We start from the raw sequence: 25,704 nt of genomic DNA on the forward strand, positions 1-25,704 counted from the left end.
CGACAGCGGGAACTTGGTTAAGGAATAACTTGGTTAACTTGGTTAAGAAATAAGTTTTCACTCACTGCCCATCAACATCGCTATTTGCTTGCGACGGTACATTTAATGACGCTTCAACCTGCCTCTGGAAAATGCGCTCCATGGTGCGTAGCCGGACATCTTAGCCTCCTGCCTTCATTGCTCGCGTGAGAATGAGAAACGCAATCACTGATGAGGTCTTGCGCTAGGTAACCCTAGCATTAGCGAAATGCCAAACAAAAATTACTGTGGCGAAATAAAGGTCACCGTATCGCAGATCGCTCGCAGCATCTGCCCTCCGCTTACGCCTTCATTTCCGAGGAATTCCGTCTGTTGTTATCCAGTTGTCAACCTGTAGTACTATGCATCCTCGTAACGCATAGTCTAGGCCATATTACGTACAGATGCCTTGTATGCACTGTTTATTTACCCCACAAGACTAGTCGCTCGTAATACTGAATCCCCAAAACCAATGAAAAAAATATATCACCGTGCCTCATGCATTTCTTGAGCTATCGTTGTCGACTACGCATTCCTACTGCATTCATCGATTTGGTAATTAAATGGCCATTACCTGCTTGTTTTAAGCGCGCATGATAATAATGAAGTTAGGAAATTGCTTTTACACTGGGGCTTGAAAAACATACACTGCGTCGTAGTGTCTGTCTGCAATCCACGAATTTCTTAAATCATTAAGCCTACCATTTTCAGGCAGAAGGTTAGACCGCGATGATGCCTTCAAGTAGAGATCACACTATGCAAAAACGAGACAATCATGACAATACTAGAATAGTTACTTTAAATTTCTAGTCATTCTCGCATGCCCATGGTATGACGATATACAGCACATTTGTTTCAGTTCTTCAGTCTAACAAAGCAGATTTGTATCAGTCAGTCTTCACAAGTTCTTAACTTCTTCAACACGACAACTGTACATCAAAGAAAAAACTGTGGTGGTGGCCCTCATTTACAAACGCCCACAAATTGCTGATGAAACTCAAATTAGGTATTCTTTTCCTATTTTCTCCTAGTGCAACTTTCGAATACGTGATCTCGCTCTTGTTCCTGCGCGCTGTAGGTCTTGCAACGCTAACCTTTTCTTCTATGTTCCATAATTTTAGGTCCATCCGCAAATGTGCCGCAAACTGTTTAAACCAGATTTGCTTCAATTCGCAGGTTGATGAATCTTCAGCGTAGCAACGCTTTTTGGCCCTAAGTGCAGGCATTGAGAAGGCAATGAATGAGAGGACCGTTATGTGAGGTATTCACGTACTACAAAGAGAGGATTTATTCAGGGAGACACTTACGAAGCAGGAAGGTTGGCCTTACAAAAAGCTTTATGAGGCACCCTGCGCCGATCCCCTTACGCGAGGTCCTGCTGTAACGCTGGTCCGTCGATTTTTCTTGTTTGACAGTTGGACACACTGAGTAAAGCCATGAGGCGTGTGATAGCTCTTGCTTATCTTCGGTAACGCAGTTGGTCATTTAAAGACAGATTAGTTAGTTCGAATGCAGGAGATATGCGGAAAGATCAAATGACGCTTCGTGAATACGCATACGCGATCCTTGCTGCTACATCGTAGTCATGATTCACTGCGAGGATGTCAGCGTAAACAAAACTAAATAAGGACATGCCAAAATAAAATGGAACCATCTTTCTCAATGTGTGCTTTGTATATTCATCCCAACGCAATGTCTGTCACACTGAGCTAGTGGATATCGCTCACATCAAGGTTCCTAACCTTAGAATCTTGTCTATTCTGAAGTTATAAAACGTGCAAACATAGCAACAAAGAAGAATGGAGACTAGACACAAGAGCTTTCGTGTGGTGTCGTCTGCACCCTTGTTTCTTAAGCAGTTGCAATGGTTTCTAACGTAGGCCAACCATAGCCCAATGGCGCACCCTTTTGTTATTCTGTGGCACATGCGGAAAAAAAAGGGGGGGGGGAGGGGCACTAATTTAAAATTTTCTGTGTTAATTGCTTCCTGTAAAATCCTTAAGTTTATGTCGTGCACAATGCCGACTTCCTTCAGGGCAAAAATCAAAGATAAAAAGTTAAACGCTATCCTGTGTAGGGCGCCCTGCCGTTTATGTTATTAAAGGTCCAGTGACGTGCTTGGATCCACGAGTCCACCTTTCTAGGGTCGTAGCATTGCGCACCTGTTTAACTGCGTCGACAAAGGCTTGCGACTGCAGCCTTGGTCTTGATGCTTGCTGCCCCGGGCAGCGTACGCTGGGTGGCCGAGCAAGCGTGCGTTCCGTAGCCAGCCTCTGGACGGCTCGAACTAGGAGGTCCAGAGCGTCTTGAGTCAGAGCTGCGTCTGTCTGGATGGAAGCAGAGGCAACTAGCATTATGAAGTTTAATGCGAGATTATTTACTCGACAAGAACGGTGGCGAGATACGGTAAATGCAAGAAAACTGCGTTGGGTGACGTCGCACCACTTGGAGGTCCCGGATCTATGATTTGAACCGCGTTCCTCACATTGCAAATGGTTGTTTAGGAGCTCACCTTGGAGCTCACCAACTACCCTGGCCCGAAGCAGACCGGAGCAGTGTTACACAATGTATATCTGTATAGGCATGTATACAAATACATATTCATACACACGTACATGCTCTTCTATCCTCTCCCTTACTTCTTTACCTCAACAACGTAATCGGCTTCCGTACTTCACACACACACACAAACACAAACACACGCGCCCGCACACGCAGCAGGCAGGCACGCACGCCCCCCCCCCCCCCCCCCCCCCCACACACACACACATTTTTTTCGCATTTTTACATTCCTATGCGGACGCATTGAAATTGCTGCACTAAACACTGAGAAACACTGGCAAGCTTGTTTATAAATTTTGGTAAGTTTGTTGTGAATTACACTCCTGCAATATCCTCATTGAGGCTGCAGCATATATAAATTAAACAAATAAATAAAGAATGACACACCAGAACCGACATATATTAACACGATGAAGCAAATATTCCAACCTACTGAAACTATTTATTCTGCTGCTTACGATTAGTATTTTCAATCGTGCTACAAACGCGGGGAGTCGCAATCTATTCTTCCTTCTGCAGGAAAGGAATGGTGAGCACAAGCCGCTATAATAGCACTGCATGGAATTGCCATGATTTTCTTATTAAAAGGAATCTCATGCATCATTCGTACAGCACAAACAGGCATCAAGACGGTTCTTTATGGTGAGGCATTAGCGCGTTCTACAGAAAGTTCACCTTCTTCCAGCGTGCCAATGCTGAAGCACACCTATTGCATCAGCAGGTCCTAACTCACGACCGGTATATCTACTTCTCAGGAAAATAGATGTTCCTTTGCTGAAAACGTGTTTGAACCGTCACAGTGTAATAAGCAGAAAGAATTCCTTTCGGTAATTATCACCTCGAGACAGAGGCGGCTTCGATGTTTACGCTGTGTCGTAAAACTAAAAAAAAAAAAAATCAACGAAAAAGGACAAAAATATTCGAATAGGATGAACTTAGCGAGAATAGTTTTTATTTCCATACCTGAAGGAACTAACGCAACACACATACTCGGTATTCCTGTGTCATTTAATGCATCAAATTCTTTTGTGTCTCATGAGTGTTAATTGTGTGTATTTGCTAACCTTGTTAACGTTAAAGAGAAGCAAAAACTATAGCTTATTGTGTATATTTGCTAACCTTCTTAGCAACAAAGAGAAGAAAAAACTGTAACTATCTCACCCGTATAGGCTTCCTGGAGGCGCTTTGTCCGATGAACATCGAATGGACACCGCTGCGAGCATAAGCATCTCGCACTGCTGCAATGTCGTGCTCCCACAGTTGTTTCTTTACCAGCACAAAACCGCTGAGGTTCGTCCCCGAGTTCTGGAAATCCGACAGGTCAACCGTGTGCAAATCCTGTGTTGAAAGATTTCGAGCCACTGTATTGCCGAGTAACTACATAGGAATGCCCATCGTAAGAATGTTTTTAACGCAATGTACAATAGTGCGTAGCACGGTTACCTCGAAATACATTTATTTCTCAATGCTTGTATATGGAAAAAGCTAGCGACATCTAGTGATGGCAAATTTTTTTTATGAAGAAGGAGGAGTTGTCCAACCTCAAAGCGCGCGAAATACGTAACCGATCTTCACAACTTCGATGTCCTTGCGTTCTCGAAGAGAATCTTCCATGTCTGGCAATTGTATGCTCATGAAACGAAACTGTTTTCTCGTGCTCTCCGGATTTTTACTGTTGTCTACATAACTTAAGAACTGCACTAAAACTTATTCTGTAAGCCATTTAAATTTTAACTATGTGGCGCCATGTTCTGAAGAACGGATATTCTTTAGTTCTTGCGGCATTTACTCAAAGTCCACAAAGAACTTACTTTTTTTGCATAATATACAACAGGTAAAGAGGTAATCACTTTCTATAATGCTTGTTTTCTTGCAAGCTTAGGAAACTTGTACAATCATAATCGAGAACCTCCTTCAATTGGAGCAGGTGAGAAGTGTAACCTAAGGTATGAACAATATAGCACAAATCATATGAATTGATAAGTGTCATAATTCTGTGCACATAAAATGCTTCATTGCATAAGTTTTATGTTTAAGATTTGCTTTCCGTTGACCAATCGTTTACTACAGCTCGATGACTGATCATTCACTTGCGAGCGATCCGGAAGCATCTTGCATTTTCGGCCCACCTGTATGTCATAAAAATGAAGAAAGAAAGCATTGTACATCATGCCATGCAAGTTTCGCACAGAATTTGACTAGTTGCCGTTCTTTTTTCAGGAGTGCCTGAAATAAAGCGCGCGGCCGTATTGCTATCATGCCGTTGATCATAGAAAATGAACTGTTCGTAAACCCACAAGGTAAAGACGTGCTATAAAGGTTATAAACTGGGATAAAGTGCCTCAGAAAGGCTAGCCAACGTTTCGATATGAGAACCTATCTTCGTCAAAGGCGGCCTCGTCATCCTCGGCATGTTAGCTTTAAAGGGTTCGTAGAGTGACGTCACATGCGGTCGTTGTTGGTGACGGCTGGATGTAAAGGGAAATACTGAAAAAGGAATGAGCGCTGTCGTTTGATGTCTCTCGGCGTGAAAAAGCAAAAGAAAAAAACAGCAGGCCAAGGTGAGTGGGATGGGGCCGGTGTTGGGGGAGCGAGAGGTTTGGGTGCCTTCAGAGGTGTCCCAGTTGGTGTGCGTTTGTGGTTTTGAAACAGCTGGTCAGCCGGGTAGTGTGCCCGTAAAAAAAAAATACATGACTAGAAAGAATGACTAGATTAGCGTAACGACAATGCGTCGGCTAATGTTGAATGTGCTAAGATGGCGACATGGGGTCTGGGGGCAATGTATCGGGGCAATCTCGGCAGTGGAACAGATTTCCTATCTCACTGCACAGGCAAGGCCCACACATACCTACGATACATAGACGACATATCTATGATATGGGGACAAGTCAGGACACTCAAGATAAGTTCGTAGCATTCCTAAATTGTTTTCACCCTATAAGAATATTAACATCGGAATCTATAAGTGAGCGCATATGCTTGCTGGACACAGCAATATATGTTGATAAGGTCAAACTAAGGACAACGTTCTATATGAAACCTTTTGATAAACAACAGTACCTGGAATATACAAGCCACTCTTCCAGACATTGCAAACAAGGCATCTTTAAAAGACAATCCACGCGACTACGTCGCATTTGCGTTGAAAACCATGGCTACATAAATCGACTAGATCCCCTTAAAGAAAACCTTTCAAATAGGAACCACTCGAACACTGCCATTCAACAACCTACACTGACGCAACCAGACTTGACCGAGCCGAAGTCCTCAAGCCCCGCCCTAGGATCACAAAGACAACAACGCCCCATCTTAGTATTACATTCTCCCAACGTGAACAACATCCTCAGTAAATACTAGTCAATTCTCATCAGCAACCAGAAACGTAATAAGATCTTCCCGACCCGTCCAGAGTAGCCTACAGATGCAATACTAAATTCAAAGACATTCTTGTACATGCCAAATTAAGGACAAAGATAAAACGAACTTCCAGTCCCTGTGGCCGTCCCAGGCTCTTCAATCTATGACTATAGTAGAAAGTACAGCGTCAGATTACCTTGAGAAGGTAAGTTTGTGTTTAACGTGTACGTCAAGCAACGTAGTCTACTTTCTATAATGCGCCGCTTGTAACAAACAATGCCTAAGTGAGGATGGACAACAAAATCACACGGGACTCAACGTAATTCGCGCAGATACAAATTACAATTTAACTAAAGCAGTAGCTGGCCACGTTGATATATATCTCCCTATTTCCGATAAAGCAAAGTTCTACATGCTACAAATTTCCCCTCACGAGATGAAATACACAGAATCATACCTGATACGCAAGTTTAAATGCCTACACCCGACGGAGATAAATTTCGTACAAGGCAACTTAGAATTGCTAAAGGCTGTAGCTTGAAACTGAAACTATCATATCATTAACAAACGCACAAAATCAAATCAAATAAAATAAAATCAAGTTTATTTCAACATACAACTCATGCTGAGGACCGTGGACGCAAAGCCAGCAAGGCTTGACGTGGTCCGTGGCCCCGTTTTACAGGCACCAACAAATGCAACAAAGGATTAGCACGGTTAAATACAATAGTAATCTGAAAAATAGGATTTCCACGCTAATAACTGCGAAACATTTATCATGATAACTATGAGCAAGTATTAAAAAAAAAAACTAAAGCTTACATGATGAGGAATTCTCATTAATACAGCTAGTCATGAAATACATCACAAAATACAGAAGAGATAAAAAACAAATGCAGCACTAGGTACATCTCTATAACGACACAATATATTAAAATATTTCATACAGTAACATATACAGAAGGATTGGATACGCACAATACAAAAAAACGTCATTATACAGGAATCGAACCTGTTCAAAGAACATTCATACGTCTATATACATATTTGCATCTAGATATGTGTTTAACTTAGCACAGAAATAAGCATTACTTTATGTTCGCCTTGTTTAAACGGTAGGGTAGTCGAAAACGTAGCATTTGATAAGTATAATTTGTTCTAGGTCTTGGTAGTTCCCGTATTTCAGAACTCCTTGTACTGACCGGCTTATGTTTTCTATTAAGTTGGAAATACGTTAATGCCACCAGCTAACCTGAATTATCAAGCTCACCCATTCCTCCATTTCGAGTTCTTCCATGCCTCTCCCGTAGCACTCGATGTATTATTCTCTTCAACTCTTTTACGCATATATTAACCATACCAGCCCGTTTCCCATGTACACCTACCTCCTCCCGTTTTCTTTTTCTGCTGTCACCCTCTATTTCCTCTTCCGTTTTTTTTATTTCTTTCCTTTTGGTATGTTTCTCTTTTTCTTTGTTCTTTCCGTTTTCTTTTAATCACCCTCACCGACACATTCCACTGTGCGCGACGCAGGAATACCTTTTTCGGCACCTCCACCACGCAGGGTCGCGCCACTTCTGTATACCGCTGTGACGACGCCTACGTCGAACTACGGAGGCTAACGTCCCTTGAAAGACCAAGCTGCTGCCTTCCAACTTCCCTATAAATTGTCCCAAGAGGTCGTGACTCCATCTTAACACTTTCAAAATATCCCGACGCATTACTGCTACGCTACTGAAGTCATTCTTTCAACTGATGTCGTTTTGTTACTAGACCACTGACCGGCTGACCAGCTCTTCTAAAACCACAAACGCAAGACGCCTACGACACCTCTGAAGGCTCCCTAACCTCTCGCTCCCCCAGCACCCTACCCTCTTAAGTCATTACCTTTCTTACTTTTTTTTCTTTCAGCCACCCTCCAACTCTCCTTGTCTTGTCCCCTCATCTTAGAAAGCATGCCTATAGAGACGTCAAGCGACAGCGCTCATTTTCTTTTCAGTCTCTCTCTCTACAGCCAGCCTCCACCGACAACGAGCGCCCGTGATGTCACTCTGCTAACCCTTTAAAACTAACCTGCCGAAAATGACGACGCTGCATTTGACGAAGATAAGCCCTCCTATCCAAACGTTAGCCAGGTTTTCTGAGCCACTTTAACTGTGTTTATAACTTTTATAGCACGTGTGCAACTCCATCTGCCAGCCCCCCCCCCCCCCCCCCCTTTTGACACAAGCTGGGGAGTCGCTTATGAAAAGGGTAAATGATCATCCACATGACTTCTTACCCAGAACTACAAAGAAACTCCATACGGATTTCTCAGAAAGAAAACTATGCAGCGTAACAAAAGAAAAAAAAAAGATTTTCCTGGTTGGACAATCAAAGCGGGAACAATGCCTTTCCTCTGCGTACTTGTGCCGATCAAGTAGGTGTGGTCACTTTTACACCGATATGTTTGTGCACATTATGCTACTTATTGTGATAGCGTTGCAGGACATTTGAGTCAATTTTGTTAATTTGAACCTTCCTTTATTTCATCATGCTTCTATTTGACCTTAACGAAATCAGGCTATATCAATGTTTACCAATGTTATTAACTGTTATTCAAGTAGTCTTATACATTTTGCGCCTGAAACTAGCGCTTAGCGAAGTGTCCAGAAGCACGTGCGTACTCCACGTACATAACCTTAGACATTTCTGTTCTAACGCGATGCTCATTTTCCGTGTATCTACGTGTCCCCTGTTTTATATTGTCCTATTCGTTTTGCACTTGTGGCATTGTGCTTTGCCTTGAGTCTCTTCCCGTTTTTACTTCTGCCTTGTTTCTGTAGATACTATAGCGCTTCCGTATTTGCTAACATCATTGCCAGTTTGCGATCGCTAGGCTTCGTTCATCCCCGGCTTGCATCTTGACAAATGTAGTGTGCTTACATATGACAGATGCCTTCATGCATAATGGCTTGCATGAGGGCCCCACCCCATATGCTTACGCGGCTTACAATGTCAGCGGCTACAATAGAAACTAACGCAGTTTTAGCGGCTATGTTGTTTCGATACAATAACGCTACCACTGCCCCAACACTGTTCTGCATAAGGCTCGCCATGTAGGCTTGATAATGTCCGCACATTTTTGCGCCCGCCAATTCACAGACTTTCAAAACCCTATAAAAAATGTCGATTGTGCAGTTCGCTTTGATACAAGAGCACTCTCGGTTAAACACCTCCTGTTAGACAGCGTCTTCACGTTCGCGTCCCAACAAATATTACTATGTCATCGTGAGAACTTCTAGCTGATACAATAAAATCCAAGGTTATTTGCAGCATCTGTCGTTTCTCCAAGGAATGATTTATAGTAGAGGAGGAGGAAATAACGTTATTGAGTCCTGAGGGACTCCTCCCCACCCACTCTTGGTTTAGTGGTCGGCAGGGGTCGCGGGCCGCACCCACGTTGGGACGGGAAGCCCGTGAGCCTCCGCCCTTTCGTGAGCCCTCTGGACTGCCCGGAGCTGGGTCTGGTGGTCGTCGCTTAGCAGGGCGTCAACCCAGTCTTCTTCTTTACTGAACACGGTGCTGCTTAACACGGAGCATTGCCTGAGCATATGCGCTAGCGAGCAGTACGATTCGCCGCAATCCGGACATTGCGGCTCTACCTCTGGTGAATAAAGGCTCAGTCTGCCTCTCGAGAGGAACGACCCTGTCTAATGCATTCTGAATATCGATGACTGTGGTCTAGTGAGTTTAGCGTGGGGGAGCGGGTAGGTCCTCCTCGACAGCTGATAGTGCGTTGTTATTTCGTTGAAGGTGAGCAGCGGGTCTCGGTGCTCCCCTGCCTCCCCGCCGCTTCGCTCGCCACGATCACTGCGGTGCGTGAGTCCTCGCGCGCGGCCGTGCGCCAGCTCATTGGCGTTAGAAAAGTCGGGGTGTACGTCTGCCCCCATGTGGGCCGGAAACCATTTGACAATGTGATGACCCGCGGGTCCCTCGTTGCCGAGGACGGCCGCCGCTTCCCGCGATATCGAGCCCGAGGCGAATGCTCTGGCCGCCGATCGCGAATCTGTGGAGGACGTTCGGGGTCCCTGATTGCCATGGCTATTGCCACCTGCTCGGCCACTCCGGACGTTACCCCCTTGACCGATGCCGCGTTAATGATCGTCCCATCCCGGCGTATCGAGACGGCCGCGTACCGGTCGCTGCGCCCGAGCTGAGCCGCGTCTAGAAATGCTAAGCGAACATTACAAGATAGCACATTTTCATGTACCATGAGCCCAGCAGACGTTGACTCTGCGCTGTGTCGTAGCCTATCACATGAGCCTTGAAAGGCCTTGCACCTGTAGGCGAAGAAGGTTTGAACGAGTGTGCATGATCAGAAAAAAAGAGGACGCAGCACAACGCTTCTCAGTTTAAAAGTTTGCCACGATGTACCACCAGCCCAGCTTTGGTATATTTAGAAAATTGCTGCAGAACAGTCACGGACAATGATCTTATTCGTCTGCCGTCGAGGTGACCGGAAACTTTTGAACGCGCTTTTCTTTGCACAGCACCATTTTTACGTCTTATAATCCCAAACCTAAGAATTCTAAATCACACTGCTTATAAAGAAAGAATGGTGATGTCAAGTGAAAGTATGTAAATATTACCGCACTTACCATTACCACTATTTACATAGCAAGAGAGAGTCATTTACGATTGCTGGACGATCAGCAAAGCGTACAGGGTGACGTCAATAATTATTGCGACTTTGAGTTTCTGATAAAAAAAAATCGCCGATGAAGCAAGATATCGTTGCGACATTAAACATGCTCAACAGCATTCTCATTATGTATCGTCCACAGAGAAGCCGCGTTAAACGTCCTCGGGAGAGTTAGAAAAAGAATGTATCTCTAACGGCCTCTCTGCAGCTATTGCATACTTTGCCTTTCGAAAGCACCGTGGCAACAGGACTGTGATTCAGCCAGCAAGCTGGTAACATGTGCACGTGTTTCGCAAAGCTAAAGAATCTGAGTGCTGCACCCGCACAGGGTCTACCGCAGTGCGAGCGAATTTATCCATATTATAAGAAGGATTCGGCCCACGGCCCGCTTCTGCAGGACTGGCTACGCTGTCGGCACGTCAAATATTTTACACCCGGAGCAAAACGTCGGCTCTGCAGAAATTTTAAGTCGTTCCATTGTTTCTCGTGCAATGAATACATACACTGTGGTGGTAATCTTCAAACGCAGCCATCTCTTTTTCACGCATTCACTACAGCATGTCGCGTACGTTAAAACTGTTCCGACATATCGGCAGGAGGGTGACACCCGTTGGCACAGCACGAAAAGGTCAAAGGTCGCTCCTTTCTAATCCCGATTTCTTTCACATTACTTTTGTCGATGGATATAGCAATATGTCAGGAGTCGACTTAATGCGCGGTGCTAGTCCGATCCGCTTTCGTCCGTAATAGGATAAACGAAACGGGCTGCAGGATGAAGGCGAGCACCACACTTTTACTGAGCAAGGTGGGAAAACTCGAACGTGAAGAAAAGGTGATACACGCGTCGTCTTTTTCCTTCTTCTCTTTTTATGTAAATATTCTACAGGTCGCGCTTTGGGGAGCAATGAACAACGGGAGTGCTTTGACAGTGCTGCTTATGAATTTATTGAGGCAAAAGCACATTGCGTAGGCTTGGAAGTACTACCAAAAGTTTTAATAAGTATGGCTTATTTCTTTCTCACACTGCGTCCTAAGTGTGCATGGGGGTTTGTTTTGAATATGCTGGCAATATTTGAAAGTCAGAACTATTAAACCTCCCCGAACGCATGCTCGTGTAATGCTTTTCCATGACCCACTTGTGTGCTCACCTCCATTATACGCCCCCTGAGTTTTCGTACATCTTCGAGTAATCGCCAAAGCTGCCCGTTTAAATAAGAGATCAGTCGCTTGGGTTTATTCGCACCGCCCGCGGTTGCACGGCTCTAAGTGTATGCGTATGTCGTCTGGTTATTACAACTGGTAGGTGTCTTGCTAAATCGTATTATAGCAAGAACAAAATCAAGATTCTTACGGAATCCTCGTGTCCTGGCGCTTTTGTGCTTTCTACCCCTCCAGAGCCATTTCTGTAACTCTTTAGATGAGCACTTAAAGCAGAAAGTCATTAATGAGTATTATTATTGCGATATAGCACAGCACATTCGCTCGCAAAATAGAAGAGCGAAACGAGAGCTCCGAGGACCATCTTGCGACGTAGCTTAATTACCGCGTCCAAGAAAAAGAAACTGGCTCTCCCGTAATCAAGAATAGATGTAAGCATGAAATGCCAACCGGCAAAGTAGATTAGTTGCAGATAGCAGCAACCCTAAAATGGCTTTAGTGCATGTTCGCAACGGCAAACGCCACCACACCACACTGCACCACGCCATACCGTGCACTGGTCTATATGGATGCTGCCCAGCTAGAAGAGGAAAATTGCCTGAAGGAGGTGCCACGCAACGTGGTTCCATCTTTGGAGGTGACGCAAAACCCGCGCTGTGAACTCACCTACAGATGAACTTCAAAAGAACAAAGGCAAACCGGCCTCAGGGCCATAAGATGATAATGAAATGCATGGTGCCCTGTATCTGGCCTTTTGAACATCGCTATTGGAAATGATAAATAAACTTCAGCGTACTAGAAGTTACAGCTCTAGTGATATTGTGAACAGTCATTAGGAAGAACTTGGAAGCAATAATTTTTTTTGTAACTTGGTTGGTCAGTAAATAGCGTATGTAATGTGGTCCTGTACAAGAAGTTGGGGGAAAGAGGCCACATTTTCTTAAGATTTGACTGGTTGTCCTGATGATCTCGTTCTGTTCTCAAGACTTGCCCGGATGTTCTCGTTTGAGCGCCCAGATAACGTCTCTGGCTTTTGGCTCAAGGTAGCTTGAAGGTCACCGACAACGGAAGCAAAAAGAATTTTATGCTTAAAATGCATCATTCCTGCCAGCCAACACAAGAGGCACATCTCTTATTAGCTCATCTCGGCATCTAGACTGGCGTTCTATATGGATTTAGCTGCGTGAGATCGTGGGTTGCTTTTGCGTCCAGCCTTCTGCTTCAGAAATTCGGCTACTGATTGTTTATATGATAATACATGTGTGCCTTAAGACAAAGCTCTTGAAGGAATTGTATTTCAATTCAAGGTGGTCGTCAGATTTTTAGTATAAGTGCGTACCATATTTTCTTATCTTTGTGAGGTTATTTACCAAAGCCCTGTTGACATTATATTACTTAAGTAATTTATGAAAATCGTGTACATAAGTGCTTCAACCACCTGTGTAAACATTACCTGCGTAACAAGCGTGAAGTTCATGTTTATCTCCGTGCTATTTTAACATATAAAGGCTTCTAAAAATACTCTATTCGCCTCGTGCACGACTGATGCTCCGATGACGACGCTCCGATGATGTCAAACGACGCTGCGATGACATCCGCTGGAACGACTTCACTTTTGTCGTCTGGTATGCTCCGGTGGGAGCGGCTGCATTGTCACTTGCTTTTTCGCGCTCTCGAATTGCGTTTATACGTTTTCGAGTTGATTTTATAAATTTCGCATTTATGAGGCCACCCAAAGTTACATTTTCAAGTTACCTTCTATGAAACGGCAACTGCCATGGTAAAAGACACCCGTACTCGAGCCAGTGGGTAAACATCACCCAGCGTGTGAAAAGAACATTCAGCTACAGAAGCAAAGCACAACCTTACGGCTATCTCCTAAAATTTCGATTCCATAGCGCAAAAACGCATGAATGCGCCACCGGCGGTGCGTGCTTAAATATACAAGACGACACTTCCACGTGAGCTTGGTCAATGTTATGGTTTTTCACCCATCTGACTGCGTTTAATCGATGTTAGACTATCATAGACAATCTGGACTTTCCTTATTTAGAATGACGGCAATTGGTACATTGTAAGCGAATGGATTATGAGAAGTCCGGCAATGCAGGGATTTTACCCGCAATGGCACAATTTGTGTTTTTATGCTTTCTTTCTGCTTTTTAAGCACGTTCACCATGCCGGTACATTTAACACTGCCGATTGGTCAATCACTTGCCGAATACCGCATTTTGTCGGCAATCACACGTTGCGGCAAAATTCGAAATGCGGCGAAATATCAATTTGCTGGGACGCTGCTAGAGCGCTGCATGTATTACCATGCCACAGTACCACACCATTTCTTGAGAACAGCATCAAACGTCTTTTTTGATACGATCTGTCGTGGCCAGGAACAGAACAGAAGCACCGTGGCCAACGCAGCGCAATACACTCTACGCACGGGGTGCTGGACAAAGGCAAATACTGAATTTATTATCGCACAAGGGTGGCCTACCGAAGGCTGGAAGGTTCAATTAATCGCCAACGATTGGCCGACAATCTAGTATGAGTGCGCTATAGTCAAAGAACAGTCTTCACAAGATAACCTCACAGTACGTACACGGATAAGCACTGATGGCTAGCAGACAACTGCTGCACCAATCCACACTGAGCACAGTGCAGACAGCAACTACGCTTAATTTCGCGGGAAATAGTGTTCTAGAATGTTTCGAACACAGAAGTGTAACCTTGCAAACTAATAACACTTAAGAGCTCGTGCAAGGGCCATGTCAACCAACCATGCCAAACAGCTGGGCCCTTTTGAGAAGCCGCGCGGCGAGGTATCTCAGTCCTTTAGATGACGTCAGACGCTACAGGTCGCTAATAAATCTTCTCGGTTACAACCGATGGCTATGGGTTGGGCTTCGTTTGGTTTCAAGTAAGAAAAGCGCAGGGCAAAATTGCTTTTCAAGAAAGACACAGGAACATGGATCAATATAAATGGGCAGCTAAAGTGCGCAAGTACCTGTACCTGAGAAGCATGGACAAAGAATGGAGCAATAGGTCAATAAAGTTCGCACCCAAGTACAGAGTAACTGAATATGTAGACCGACAACGAGGAGTCATCCGAAAGAAAGTGATATAAATAGCGACAAAGAATTGGGTGCAAAGCATCTAAATAGGAACAGGCAGTGGATATATACAAAAATTTGAGAAAAAAAAATTAGAAGAGAAAATCTGTACGATGAGACAACGGGCAGTGCTTTGCTATATCAAGGTCAATCTGGTTGTGTATAAGGACAAAATATAGCGGGCAAATATTCGCAACAAGATGATGCAGATCGATTAAAAATAATCACACAGGAATGCACACACGAACAGCCGAGAAAGACGCACGACACTGTCCTGTGTGTTTCTCGGCTGTTCGTGTGTGTGTTCCTGTGCGATTATTTGCTGTCGATCTGCACTGCACCGTCTAGCCCGTATGCAGGTTTTGCTAAGATGGTGCACATGTATGTTGCAGTGAAAAATCTACAGACCCTTCATCACATGCTAATGGAATGCGAAGGTATTAGCCCAGTGAGATCCACAAGTAATGTACACCTTGCAGAAGCGCTTGGATTTAAAGTGAAGGTAACCATCATCTGGTCAGCACTCGAGATAATCAAGAGGTGTTTAGAGCATTGGCGGAAAGAAAAGAGGGCAAGATATTCAGAATAACGGGTTCGTTGCAGGTTTAGGTAGCGGTGCAAGATAAAGAGAAGTTTTGAAAAAGGAGGTGAAAAGAGGTGAAAAAAGAGAAAAAAAACTGATTGAGGAAATGTATACAAAAATGGTAGAATGAAAAACAAATATGCATACCTGAATATTTCCACTAGGCTAGGTGACTATTTGTCACCGCTCAGTTTCATAGGCCATGCCGAAAATGATTATCAGGAGCGTCGGGGCTTATAATGATATACTTCATATGTTCTTACCAAAGTTGTAACGATGAAGTTATGGTACTCGTTGATTATTCCAACTTTCTGGGCCTGAAACAAAAGAAAAACAAATTCTGTGAGAGGTAATTCGTGAGCAACATTTTCTCTTTCCACTTGAATTCCTAAGTTACTGATCGCAAAAATGTACAACCTGTGATATACTGGCCCGCGTTTCTCGTTTCAATTAATTTTTTAGACAAGCTGACAAGTGCATTTTGGTCTTTCTCTGAAGATTTCCAGCAAGATTTAGTATTAGAGCTTTTTATTTGCATGGCTCACGGGGACATTGTGCGTTGCTGGTATTATTCGCAGGGGAGGAAGCGAAACAGCGTGCTAGCGGCTACAATGTTCTCTGACAGTTGCGTGCTATGCAAGGTTGTTTTAAAAAAAGAAGTTTTGAGCCAGAAAAAGCAAAACTAAGTAACATGGGGAGCCAAAGCGATTTTTATGTACGAAATGGCCGAAAAAGCGGGCCCACTTGTCGCTTTACAGTTCGACGATATTATTGAAGAATGAATCTAAGATATATATATATATTTATGTTATTACTACAAGTTACAGAAATATATAGACAGACACAAAATAAATATGTAACTAGGACCCAATTCCCATATTGTGCCAAAATAAAGGAAGCCGTAGCTGTTGCCGAGAAACCACCATCCACAGTCGAGATTTCAAGTCAACTATGAGAGCCGAAAGACACACTACTTTGAATAACCCGATTCTGCTTTCGAAAACTAATGCCATTGTGGCAAGTACTAAACAAATAAAGGCATCACTGACAGAGACAATAAATTACATTGAACTCGCCACTCTAGCGATAACTCTTTGGTGCTGCATTTCGTTGCAATAAATACAATTAATCAATAAACTTATACAACATTCAACACTGTCAACAAGAAATGTCGAAAGAGAAATCTTGCAGTTGAAAGCTACCAGAGTAATTGGCTTGCAAAGGCGATTACTCCACTGCAAATCCTCCCACCGAGAGAAAAATTCACCGGTTGATTTAGCAGAATGCGTTGTTGGGCAAGTTGGTTCATTGTATTTGGAAAGACTGGATCCACTGTGTAGACAATGCGCCAGTCCCGTCTTCTTCCTTGTGATCGTTTACAAAGCGCATCCAATCTTTCCAAATACCTGTTGATTGTTTGAAGCATGAAAAAAAAAAGACTTAGCTTATCTATCAAAAAGTAAGAGGAGTACGTGCATGTCGGAGTACATCCGCAAGCCTCTGGGTGGTCAGGTCAAGAACGATGTTATTCTCCCCCGCCTTTGCGAGTTCCCGCAGAACCGACCGAGGGTCCGCCTTGTCATGAAGGGGCCGTAATGAGACCGTCGGAGCCTGGTTGCCAGGCCTGTGCAGCTGCAGAAGGCCACGCAGCCGCACTAGAGCTGTAAGAGGAAGGACAACGCAGGTGGCATTCGTGCAGTACCTCAAATGATCGGTTACTAATTTAAACAACCCGAGACAGACACTGAGACCTTGGATTTGTGAACGTATGATGCATTAGAGAATAAAGGTACTGGCTTTTTCCGGCAAATTGCGACAATCCGAACCAGGGTTCTGATACCTCATCGTTGTGCGCACGTCACCCATCCACAGCCTCTGCATACCAAAAATATGTCATGCTACAGCACATAATTATTATTGTTATTTATTTCTAACAATTTATTGCGCACGCGATCATCTGTAAATACGTTTTTTTCGTGAAGAGAAATAGTCACACAAATGTAACCTGCAGAAAACATCCTATCGTTATTTGAGCCGCAAATTTTTGAACAAAGGAGTCATGAAAGAAGAAAAAGTGTTGGCTTATCCTTAAAGCATAGTATTGTACAACAATGGAACCGTCATCACAGCAAGAAATCTTGGTGTTCTTGCTCAATTATCTCGAATTTATTAAGGTGCTATCGGTCAACAGCGCCGTCAGAAATTAGGCAGACAAAGCAAAAATATCTAGCCTACATGCGCCCACGTAGAACGCTACTACCGAATCTGGTGTAAACATGTGTTAAATATTTAGTAATGTGCAAGAGGATCTATGAATGACACTTCTAAGAGGCAATATTTTCGACTATTCCAAGTGGAAATGCCACGAAATCAAGCTAGCCTGTATTTTATTTGTTTTTTGACACCTTGGGGGCAAAATGAAGTGGACAAAGCAGATCTTATGGTGTTCGTTACGTGGTGCAGTGTGTCATCAAACCGCTGACGATGAGCGTCACGCCCCGTGTTGGCGCAATGGCTTTGGTATTGTGCTGCTAAGTCCCTAGAGCACGCTGGCGAATCCCGGCCGCGACAGCCACATTTCGATGAGAGTGAAATTCAGCATTTGTCAACACATAAGCCGATGTACTCTGACAGCATCCGAAAGTCAATCACTTTAATAAATGTTCGCCGCAACATCATCTCTCCTTTCCCTCCCCCTTCACACATACTGCAAGACTGGACTATACGCGGATATTTACGCGGCGTTTCTTCCTTTCTTTCGTCATATTTTAAGAGAGTTGCAAAAGCGTGCTAAACTTGTATGGTCCGAAAGTTTAACGGTAGTTTGGGCAGTCATATATACGACTATCCTTTTGGAAACGTTATTTGCACGCAATGATATATATATATATATATATATATATATATATATATATATATATATTATGGCAATGAAGTCCGACAGGACTGTGGACGGCACGAAGGACGCGGACAAGAAGACGCAACAGCGTAGGCTTAGCCAGTCAAACCAGGTACAGCGTCTAGCCCAAGCCCTACTTCAGTAGCGCTGGCGATCCGGCTGCGGAGCTCGGCACGGCGCACTTCTTCCTTACAACTTCCCCCCTCGCTGAAGACGGAGCCGCACAGGAGGCCTAAGGCGTCCTGAGGACGAAGGGCTCGTGACACGGCTTGAGCCGATCTACGTGCACAATTTCGCGGCCTCGGTGGCGCAGGTCCGTAGGGGGCGTCAGAGGTTCGTTAACGTAGTTCACCGGAGAAGTTTGGCGTAGAACCCCGTAAGGTCCATGGTAACGGTATACAAACTTGGAGGAGACACCTTGTGTCGAAGTAGGAGGCACGCACAACCAAAGAAGCGCGTCAGGCGAGAACTGGTGGTGGGGGCGCCCGTCGTCATTCCGAAATTTCTATAGCGCTTGTTCTTGGGTTGTAAGGGAGCGAGCTAGTTGCCGACATTCTTCTACATACCGGGCGGCTTCGGAAGCCGGTGTCGGCCCGGTAAGGGAGAATAGTGTCAATGGGAAATGATGGTTCGCGGCCATATAGAAGAAAGAAGGGAGAAAAGCCCGTCGTTGACTGGGGTGCCGTGCCGTACGTGACATAGGGAAGGATGAGGTCCCAGTTGGTGTGGTTGGAGGCGACATACATCGAAAGCATGTCGCCAAGAGTTCGGTTAAAGCGCTCTGTGAATCCGTTTGTTCGCGGGTGATATGCGGTGGTACAGCGATGAATGACGCGGCATTCAGCGAGAAGTTCTTGAATGACATCGGCGAGAAAGACGCGACCTCGGTAGCTCAGGAGTTCGCGGGGAGCGCCGTGACGTAGAACGAAGCGGTGAAGCAGGAAGGAAGCAACGTCACGAGCCGTCGCGGCTGTAGAGCGGCCGTTTCTTCATACCTCGTGTGGTCTACAGCTACAATGACCCAGCGATTGCCAGCAGCTGTATATGGCAGGGGTCCGTATAAGTCTATCCCAACCCGGTCAAAGGGCCGCGAAGGGCATGGCAAAGGTTGCATTGGTCCAGAAGGGCGGCAATGATCAGGCTTGCGGCATTGACATTCTGTGCAAGAGCGAATGTACTGTTGCACAAATGTGTACATACCACGCCAATAAAACCTATGACCAGCGTGTGCGCACTGTGGGTCAGCGTGGAAAGCGGCGCATACATCAGTGCGAAGCTGCCGAGGTATTACAAGCAGCCATTTGCGGCCGTCGGAACTGTAGTTACGGCGATAGACAATTCAGTCGCGGATGGCGAAGTGCGAAGCTTGACGGCGTAACGCTCGGGATGGTGGGCGTGCAGGTGAATTAGAGATGTAATCTATCAAAGATGAAATCCAGGAGTCCTTGCGCTGCTCCAAAGCCATGTGGACAGAAGCGAATGGGAGAAGTGGGTCGTCTAGGACAGACACACTGACAATGTCGGCGTGGACAGGCGAGCGCGAAAGAGCATCAGCATCGGCGTGCTTCTTACCTGAGCGGTAGACAACCCGGATATCGTACTCTTCGAGCCTCAATGCCCACCGGGCTAGGCGGCCGCAGGGATCCTTGAGAGACGACAACCAGCAAAGTGCGTGGTGATCGGTAACGACATCGAAGGACCGGCCGCACAGGTATGGGCGAAATTTTGTGATGGGCCCAGATGATCGCGAGACATTCTTTTTCCGTGACGGAATAGTTCGCTTCAGCTTTCGTCAGAGTACGGCTTGCGTAAGCAACAACATATTCTTGGCAGCCGGGCTTTTGCTGGGCGAGCACAGCGTCAAGACCAACACCACTAGCATCCGTATGGATTTCCGTGGGAGCAGTTGTATCGAAATGGCCCAGTATCGGTGGTGTTGTGAGCAGGCGACGTAGCGTCGCGAAGGCATGATCGCAAGTCGGGAACCACGCGGAAAGATTGGGGTCTCCCCAAAGAAACTCTGTCAGAGGTGCCATAATCAAAGCGAAATTTCGAATAAAGCGGCGGAAGTACGAGCAGAGGCCAATGAAACTGCGCAAATCTTTTAGAGACGTTGGCTTCGGGAATTCATTAACAGCACGGAGCTTAGCGGCATCAGAGAGAACGCCGTCCTTCGATACGACATGTCTGAGAATCGTCAGCTTGCGTGCCCCAAAGTGAGTTTTTTTCAGATTTAGTTGGAGGCCAGCGTCACTGAGACAGCGTAAAACCTGCTCTGAGCGATGAAGGTGAGTAGGAAAATCTGGTGCGAACAATACTACACCATCCAAATAACACAAGCACGTGTCCCATTTGAGGCCTCGAAGAATAGTGTCCATCATCCACTCAAAAGTCGCGGGCGCGTTGCAAAGTCCGAATGGCATCACACGAAATTCGTATAAGCCATCTGGTGTGATAAAAGCAGTTTTAGGCTTATCTTCTGCAGCCATAGGCACCTGCCAATAACCTGAGCGTAGATCGAGGGATGAAAAGAACTCTGCACTTTGTAAGCTGTCGAGGGCGTCGTCGATCCGCGGCAATGGATAAACATCCTTTTGGGTTATTTTGTTTAGGCGACGGTAACCCACGCAAAAGCGGATCGAGCCATCCTTCTTTTTAACTAAAACAACTGGCGATGCCCATGGGCTGTGGGATGGTTCAACCACACCACGCTTTAGCATGTCACCTACTTGCTCATCAATGACGCGTCGTTCTGTCGACGAGACGCGGTAGGGTCACTGCCGTAGCGGTGAGTGAGAACTGGTGTCAATACGGTGACATACAGTCGTCATTCGGCCCAGAGAAGTGCTATGGCTGTCAAAAGCAGGGCGAAATTTCTCGAGGAGACGGAGAAGGTCATGGCGTTGCGTGGGGCTTAAGGCGTTGTCGAAGACGTGGCTGAAAACGTCTTCAGGTGATGTGGCAGGTACAGGACTACAGTAGAGGGTGTTGACCTCTGACGATCCAACAGGAAGTTCCGACGTGGTAATGGTGTCGTAAGGCTCCACAGTGCCGCGAGATTCACCGCGAAGCAACGCAATCGGGAAAGGGAAGTGGTTGTGTATAGGAAGGAGAGTAGCACCAGCTTGAAGGCTAAGCAACGCAGTTGGGAGTGGTGAGAGGTGGCGGTGAACGAAAGCAGTGGAAGGCGTGAAGAGTACAGTAGAGTCGGAGGCAACGGAACAGGATTCATGTGCCAGAACGGATGCGTGCGGAGGTATATGGATGTCGTCAGTGAGGGACACCTTGGTGAAGGAAAGCGAAACGTCATCAGATATGGCATTTCCAAGCAAAGAGAAGGCGATTTCTGCACGGGAGCAATCAATAACAGCTCGATGACGCGAGAGAAAGTCCCAAACTAAAAAAATATCGTGGGAACAGTGGGGAAGAACGACGAACTCGACTGTGTAGACCACCCCTTGAATTTCAAGTCTGGCGGTGCACGCAGCCACCGGCTGGACGTGCTGTGCTGTGGCCGTGCGGAGTATAGGACCGAAGAAAGGCGTCGTGACTTTTCGTATTGAGCGGCATAGTTTTCCGGCAATTACAGATATGGCGGCACCTGTGTCAATGAGGGCAAGCACAGAGACACCTTCAACAGCGACATCAATAACGTTGGGCGGCGAAAGAAGAGGGCTGGGGCGTTGTGACGATGCCGCAGTTCTTGCCTCGGGAACTGCGCCACTTAGTTTTCCGTATCAGCGGTAGAGGGACGTCGACGCATCGGGGAGAGCGGGCGACGACGAGGAGAAGGAGAACCTCGGTCGGGAACTGGGCGAAGGCTTGGGCGGGGAAGGGGTAAATCGCGGTCTGGAGCGTAAGAAAACGGATGGTCGTACGCGGCTGTGCGTGGGTCGTCACGTGGATGAAGTGGACGGTGGCGGCACAGACGTGCGACGTGTCCGGGAATACCGCACGAATAGCAGATGGGCCGATTGTCCGTTGTGCGCCAGGGGTTAATTACTCGATGGGCTGGAGGTCGTGGCGGCGTCGGGGTAAAAACAGGGCTAGGCATCGGAGGAGAAGCCCGGAAGGTCGGTGGTCGTGGTAGTGCGACGGCGTCGGCGTAAGTCAATGGGGCGGTGAGTTGAGGCGCCCGTTCCAGAGGAAGGACCTCGGACACTTGTTCTTCTATAGGGTGTCGTAGGGTTGGACTAAGGGACGAACTTGACTCCAGTGGGTTGGAGATCAGGGAGAGCTGGCGAGCAACTTCTTCCCGGACGAAAGCCTTGATTTGCGAGAGGAGGGTGGCATCTAGAAAAGGAGAGGTCAAGCCGGACAACGATTCCTGATGGGGAACAGGACGGCGGGTGAGGAGGCGTTGACGGCGGAGCTCGTCATAGCTTTGGCACAGTTCAATAACTTGGGCAACAGTAGAGGGGCTCTTTGAAATGAGCATCTGGAACGCGTCCTCGTCGATACCCTTCATGATATGCTTGATTTTATTGCCCCCAGTCATGGATGCATCGACGCGTTTACAGAGATCGATGACATCTTCGATGTAGCTGGTAAAGTTCTCACCAGGCTGCTGAGAGCGCGACTGCAGACGCTGTTCGGCCCAAAGGTTTTGCACAGCAGGGCGGCCGAAGACCTCGCTGAACTTTGTCTTGAACAGCGTCCAGCTTGGGACTTCGATTTCATGGTTCCGAAACCACAAGTGAGCAATTCCGGTGAGGTAGAAAGGGACGGTGGTCAATTTCGTGATGTCATCCCATTTGTTGTTCCGACTGACACGTTCGTATGATGAGAGCCAGTCATCAACGTCGTGTTCATCACTGCCGTTAAAGATAGGAGGGTCCCATATATATATATACGTAATTCGGTAATACGTGAAATTCATAATAAGCCAGAATTGCACAGTACACACATCAGAAAGAAAAAAGCTTCATTAGGAACTAAGAAAAAAGTTCATGTAGCACTCTTAAATACTACACGTGCACATAACGTTAAGCTCACCTTCTGGTTTCTCATAAATTACAGTGAAGTGCTTCCAGCCTTGCGCTTCGACGAGGTCACTCAGTGCCCGGCCAAGCTCCTCAGGCGATGGTGTCACAGTCAAGGACAGCGTATCCATAGACAAGGCACTCTTTTCACTCTCCTGTCGGTGCAGGTAGACGTGTGGCACTTGATGCCTTGAACACGCATTACGCACTAGCAGCGCTGTTTCCGGTTGCCGTGGACCCAGCACTGCTAGGACGCCTTGCTCCAGGAGTCCGCACACTGACCAGAAGGAAGAAAAGAGCACGTAATTCATTTTAAATGTTAAGCCCCATATCAGCAAAAATACACACGACATCGCCGTCTGCGTTGGCTGATAATGATACCGAATAGAACCGTCCCGCAGGAATGGAGAAAAAAAGCCCATGAAAGGCCAGGGAGGGAGGGAAGCTTAACTCTCTTTAATACTGCTATATGTTACATCGTAAGATAAGAGGCACATTGGAAAACAGAGCTATCAATTTTTGAATACGCATGGGATAGAAAATACGCTCGTTGTAGGAAAAACGTTTTGACAGCATGTTACGCTCCTGTAACACGTGAAGGTGAAAGCCTGCTGCGCGGTCATTGATAAGGTCACATTTTTTTTCTACCACTCGACTACACGCCGCGTTTCTGTACGTTGTATACGTGCTTCCAAAGAATGTATGCACTATACGCCTCATTTTGCTGAGTTCTTGTAGCCTCTGCAGTACGAGAGGGATGAGTGATTGTATTTCTGCTTGCTTGGGTGGGTATGAGCAATCGCTGATATTTTTTGTACCATTGGACAAGAAGACGCGATGTTTTTTTCATGGCGATCGGTGGTATAGGCCACTTAAGGCTTTCGCTTTCGCTTTAAATCATACTTTGTTCAAAGGCTCGAACAGATTGACGCAAAATAAGTTTGCATGTGTTGACACGGGATCCTTAAGGCGAGAACGGCGAAGTTCGTGGTTGCGTGCGCGCTCTCCGAGGACCAGCCATCGCAAAAGGCAGACGTTTTTTTGCCAATCTGTCGGAGGTAAACTGTTTTAGTTGTAATAGCTGCGTGACATTTCTGGTGTAGTTGCGGGGTACGGCCAATGTTAAGATCTACGGAGCATACCCCAGACCTCAACCCGACCAGTAGTTCAGCCGAGCTTACCCCTGTGCACGTACGTGCCAGCCGACGTCTCCAGAGACTTCAGCCACAGCACGGTCTGCTACCCGAACGAACTATAATGACGAACCAACCACCTCCTGCCACTCCTGCAGCATCGCACGTTGTCGTGAATCGCATCCGGACGCCGAATCTGTTCCACGGAAGTGCTTCAGAGGACGCCGACGACTGCCTTGACCATTTTGGACCGGGTTGCCAACCTCAACGACTGCAACCACCAGCGTAAGCTACGCTACGCGTGCTTCGCTCTTGAGGATTCCGCGAAAACGTGGTTTGAGAACCACGAGGCGACACTGACGTCGTGGGAAGAATTTCGTAGACAGTTCCTCAATGCCTTCGCCAGAGCGGAGAGGAAGGAGAGGGCGGAGTTAGCGTTGGAGGCAATAATTCCAGGCCCGAATGAGCGAGTGACGGCGTACGCAGAATACATGAATCTGCTTTTCAGACGTGCGGACCCTTCTATGACTGAAACAAAGAAGGTGCGCCATCTCATGCGCGGCGTCAAAAAGGAACTCTTTGTTGGCCTCATTCGAAATCCGCCGACGACACTTGCAGAGTTCCATGACGAAGCCACTACTATGGAAAAGGCCCTTCAACAGCGGGCCAGGCAAAACAACCGCGACGCCATGATTTCAAGGGAACTCTCTGCCTTTACCCTCGGTAACGACGTTGGGGCCGGCGAGAACTCAACAGGGCTGTCGTCAAGGAGGAATTGCAGAAGATGCAGACGACCACTGCCCCTGTGGGACAACATTCCATTGCGGAAATGGTGCGCGCCGAGGCCCGACAGGTGGTCCATATTCCTTGACAGTACAAGGTGCTACAGCAGGGACCGCACGCCGAAATGAGTTACGCTGAAACAGTACGCCGTCCGCCACCCTCAAGTGCGTGCAGCATGGTACACCCCACTCAACAAATGGACGTAAGCTTCATGCCGCCTCGCAGCCCACCGCCCATCGCCGACGCAAGGACTAGGAAAAGCGACGTCTGGCACACCCCAGACTACAAGCCCCTTTGTTTTCATTGTGGCGAAACCGGACACATCTACAGAATGTGTCCTTATCGTCATGTTGGGCTCCGTGGATTCTCGCCGAATGCACCTCGTCCACGACCTGGTGAGAGGTCGCCGGAAATAGAGGATTTCGTCGCGAATCG

The 25,704-nt window shown here is 46.4% G+C and overlaps 1 protein-coding gene across 1 annotated transcript in view; it reads right to left on the reverse strand.

Moving 5' to 3' along the window:
• Window positions 1-25,704, reverse strand: part of LOC126523556 (glutamate receptor ionotropic, kainate 3-like) — a 134,444-nt gene that overhangs the window by 29,579 nt on the left and 79,161 nt on the right. The window contains exons 3-7 of the mRNA XM_050172153.3: window positions 23,367-23,630; window positions 16,949-17,133; window positions 15,736-15,789; window positions 3,742-3,918; window positions 2,181-2,345 (exon numbers count right to left, since the gene is read on the reverse strand). Coding sequence (XP_050028110.2) covers window positions 2,181-2,345; window positions 3,742-3,918; window positions 15,736-15,789; window positions 16,949-17,133; window positions 23,367-23,630 — 845 coding nt within the window. The remainder of the gene's footprint in view (window positions 1-2,180; window positions 2,346-3,741; window positions 3,919-15,735; window positions 15,790-16,948; window positions 17,134-23,366; window positions 23,631-25,704) is intronic.

The sequence above is a fragment of the Dermacentor andersoni genome, chromosome 6, assembly GCF_023375885.2.
Source record: "Dermacentor andersoni chromosome 6, qqDerAnde1_hic_scaffold, whole genome shotgun sequence".
Lineage (NCBI taxonomy): Eukaryota > Metazoa > Arthropoda > Arachnida > Ixodida > Ixodidae > Dermacentor > Dermacentor andersoni.